The sequence below is a fragment of the Sitophilus oryzae genome, unplaced genomic scaffold, assembly GCF_002938485.1.
Source record: "Sitophilus oryzae breed Bouriz unplaced genomic scaffold, Soryzae_2.0 scaffold_1903_pilon_pilon, whole genome shotgun sequence".
Taxonomy (NCBI): Eukaryota; Metazoa; Arthropoda; class Insecta; order Coleoptera; family Curculionidae; genus Sitophilus; species Sitophilus oryzae.
In genome coordinates, this window is record NW_022146617.1 from 1335174 (window position 1) to 1339680 (window position 4507).

The 4507-nt window shown below is 35.3% G+C and overlaps 1 protein-coding gene across 1 annotated transcript; it reads right to left on the reverse strand.

Annotated features, from left to right (window-relative positions):
- Positions 1-458: 458 nt before the first annotated feature.
- LOC115883467 (diacylglycerol kinase 1-like) lies at positions 459-4447 on the reverse strand (the record flags this gene model as incomplete). Its single annotated transcript, XM_030901829.1, has 4 exons — positions 459-859; positions 1647-1828; positions 2782-3136; positions 4342-4447. Coding segments are annotated over 4 exons (733 nt in total), but the record flags the coding sequence as incomplete, so codon positions are not given.
- Between the last annotated feature and the right edge of the window lie 60 nt (positions 4448-4507).

Genomic DNA, 4507 nt, shown 5'->3' on the forward strand with positions numbered 1-4507 from the left:
GAAGTGTACAAGATGCCGAAGCAGCTTAACAGCCGTTGCAAATAACTCATCACAGCCTTAGTAGAACGATTTGAATGGAAAAGCGGTAATAAGGGCCCTCTATGTATCTTTAGTGCTGTTAAGGAGGTGAGTTTTGTTGATGTAAATAATAACTGTTTATATATTTATAGTTAATTCATTTTTGTTTCCTAAAATATTTTGATTAAAAGAAAATACGAAAAAATCGACAACGCCGTGCTGGTCAAGCTTAATCACCAAGTTTATTTGGTATGATCTACATTATCTCATGGTTTAGTCTATCTTTATAGGTCTATCTTTATAAAAATAGGCACTCTTATAACTGGTATGAATGAATAATGAAAAGAGAACATCTTTGTTTATGTTTATATAATCTAGAATTACTTTTTGAGAAAAGAATAGAAAACCAGTAGTTCTATTTTATGTAATTTGTTAACAAATATAAAACGTCAATCATACACTCTTCAGTTATGTAACAGAACAGAAAAGGACATAGATATAAACATCATTTCTCTGTCCTGTTCATAACTCTGAAAAATACGCTATATAACAAAAATAAATAATAATACTGATTGTTTATAAAAATAAAACAAAAAAGACGCGTTCTCTAAGCAGGATTATATAAAATACTTTCCAGTTACTAAACACAATCAACGAAAAAAAGAGGCAAAAAGATCGCAGAACATTGGCAGGTACATAGAGCAAAAGTTTCGAAGTTAAAGAACTTCCTCGTCATCACCGGACTTCCGGCCTACCGCCGGAAGAACCGGAAGAAACCCTTCTTCTTTTCGGGAGGCGGCGCCATCAGCATAGGTACTTGGTTCTTGTGGGTGATACGTATCTGTAACAGAGACAAGAGGGTTCCAGAAAAACAACTAAACAATTTAAATGAAAAATAAAAAAGGCTTTTACAAAAAATATGTGTCATTTCTCGTGGGTAGATTTCTCAGGTAAAAATAAGATTTGTTTTTTATACCAACATACGTTGATTCGGCCCAAGAACGGTAAAATAATAGGATTGCTCATCCTCATAAGACGTACGTTCGCCTCTTCCCGCGCTTTAGCTGACAGTTGTGACGTCATTGTAGTCCTTGTCATGATTAGTGTGTATTATTAGTTGCCTATGGTAAACTTATAAAAATAACATCTGAGAAATTTTGAGTTAATTATTTTGTCAATTTTAAATGCGAAAAAGGTGTTTTCAAAGTTTTTAGAGCTATAGAGTGTATAAATAAGTGTGTATAAATACGTTCATTTTGTGTTGTGGATTGTGACAAAGCGCTTACTAACTGCCTACGATATTGTTTATTAATTATTTTAAAGCAAAATATGGAAGTACTCTAAAAAGAATGCCTGCAAAAGGTGATGCCGAGTATTTAATACGATTTATGTCGCATTATAGTAATTTTTACACCCAAAATTTCATTCGAAACGCTATAAGTACTTGGAAGAAAATTATACTAAATCAAGAAAATATTAAGATTTTATCACCCTGTAGCTACGAAACAAAGCAGAATCGGTCCTATGTTGATATGAAAAATAAATCTTATTTTTACGTGAGGTATCTTCCCATGAGAGATTGCACATGTTTTGTGAAACACCCTGTATGATAGATAGTTATTATTTACCGTGGTAGGAGGTTGCATCCAAGGCTCACCATCGATCTGCATTGGAAATGTTTTCTTCGTTTTGATGGTGACTGAAGAGCATTGGGCTAGTCTCCTACCGCTGGCGGTGATGCCTATCCTGACTTGACCCATGTGTAGGCAGTTGTCCAAGCCTATCACCTCGATAAGACCATCTCCTATATCTGAAATGGAGAGAAATTTTTTTATCAAAGCCACCCAATGATATTGCCATCTAGGGTAATAAGTTCTGACATAAACATAAGAGTCTGTAACCCCTAGATCATATATACTTACGTGGATACATCAACGCCATAAGTTTAGCAGTAAAAAATATGTCTCCAACATCACGACATGCCATTTTCAAACGTTCTTTATTGCACTTATGAAACGTTCAATAGGTTTGTCCTTTCCGAGGACCTTACTCTACGCATGCGCATTAAAAGTTGCACGTATTTCCAAAATAATCACAATTTTATAGGGTTTAGAAAGTACATAATCATATTGTCATATTCGTATGTCATAATCTTATTTGCATTGTGTAACGATGCTTTTTTTTTGGTTTTTTATTTTAAAAATTGTATTAATTACACTTTTATCGACCGCTAATATAGCCAAGGATGCAAGTGTGTTCAGTGAGAATTAGTTTTAAGTTTGTGCAATTATATTTCTATTTTTTTTTCGTTGCACTTTCTAAATACTTGTTAAAACGACTAGAAAGTGTTTGGTAAGTGGAAGTTCTAATATAAAGGTCCCCGAATTATCTTTTCATAGGCAAGTAAAGTATTCAGTTGTTCTTTTATTTATATTAAACCACATGCATACTTTCTGGTTAGATTTCTTAAGAATATTGATATTCTTACGGAGTGGTTAAATGTATTTTTAATATAATTTAATTTTTATGACAGTAAACATTCAATTTATTGTTCAAATATATGCATTTTACAAATTAAATTTTTAAATTTAATGTTCAAATTTGGCGCGTGGACGATAGGTCCTCGACAAGGATAGATGGAGTAGAAGCACCGCGTTTGCAACAAAAAAAGAAGATAAATGGAAGTCGTTCATATGTTTGCGACACTTTCCATAGTGATTTACTTAACCACGTAAATATATATGATCTAGGCTGTAACTCTACCTTGAACTGCCACACTCAAATCCACCGAATTGAAGCTACTCGTACTAATATCCTTCTCCCTGCCTTTCCTTCTGTTTCTTCTGGACCCAGACAAGTGTTCCCCCCACAAATTCGACCCCCCGTGCGTGTAGGGGATGTTCAAGAACGTGATGCCCTGCAGGGGGAGGCCGTTGGCCAGGTCCAAGCCCACACCGTCGCATTCTATCTCGATGGACTCGTGCAGGTTCTTGCAGGAGGCGAAAAGGGTTTCCGTTGTGGCGAATTCAACGTACCACAGTTTGTTCTTCATGCGGCTGTTGAAACGGTCGGGGTTCTTGAGCCGCTCGATGTGGAACTTGTTGCAGATGGCAGCGTCCTGTGGGAGAAGAATAAAACAGTAGTATTATTAGACTGAACGTACACAGAAAGAGCAAAATAGTTTTTGACTAAAACTGTTCACTAACGCAAACTGATCAGTCGCGAGGTTTAAGACAGGTTTGGGCTCGTTTAGTTGCAGTTAATGGTCAACGAATCAACAATATCAGATACGCTATGACGATGCAGTAGTAATGACAGACAAAGTGAAGATTTGCATAAACTAGTGAAGAACCTACTTCAAAGAATAAATGTATCTTGCAAACATATGGACTGAATATGCATTTGAAGAAAACAAAATTCAGGATTATTACAAAAGACCAAACCAACTTCAATATCAATAGACAGCACGCCAATAGAAAAAGTCCAACACTACAAATACTTGGGCACAATAACAAATGAAACTGCCGAGCAATTGCAAGAAATAAAGTCCAAGATAGAGATAGGCTAAAGAAATTTCTTTGCAGTAGAGATATAAACTTAGATTTAAAAATAAGGATGATCCGATGTTACGTGTTTTCGACCTTATTGTATGGTGCTGAAGCGTGGACCGTTAAAACAGCCGAAATTAACAAAACTGGTCGCTTTCGAAAGGTGGTGTTATGTTACGGATTTTTTGGTCGATAAAGTTGTAAATATCGACGTGTTACGCCGTATGAACCAGGAAGAAGAAATAAATAAAATCCTTAGGAGGAAAAAATTAGAATATTTTGCACATGTTATAAGAGGTCCTAAATGCCAGTTGCCCCAGAATATTATGGAAGGAAAAACCAGACAAAATATAAGGTTTTTACAAAAGACAAAAATGTGTTTGACTGAAACAATTTTGCTCTTTCTGTGTGCATCCAGCTTTAGACTAAGACTGGATAATAATATATACAGGTTGTCACATTTTCGTGTTTTATACGTGATTTCTCGTTTATGAGTAGAGATACAAATATGGGGTTTTCACATCACTGTACTACTTTGTTATGAAGCTAGAGATGCTACACACAAATTTGTCCTAGCCCTTTTAGTTCCTGAAATACAGGGTTAATTTGAAAATGTTGCCTTTTTTTAACCGCATCGTATCCCCCGTGTCCCGTAGAGTTTTTTACGTAGAATTCAGTGGCGTAACTATTTTTTCGATGGGAACTGTCGTTCGTGAAATGTGACTCAACCAAACGAAAATGGGACACTCTGTACTTACTAATATTCTGTACTTACCACGCCAATTGAAAAATAATTATTAATAACGTTGTACGGTATTCTTGTGTCCGCTATTTTTACCGTAGGATCAGGCTGGGCCGAATCAAATAGCTCTATAGACCACCTAAAAGAAGAACCAAATTTTTAAAAAAATTATATTTTTAATATTTTGAATTTGTTTCTA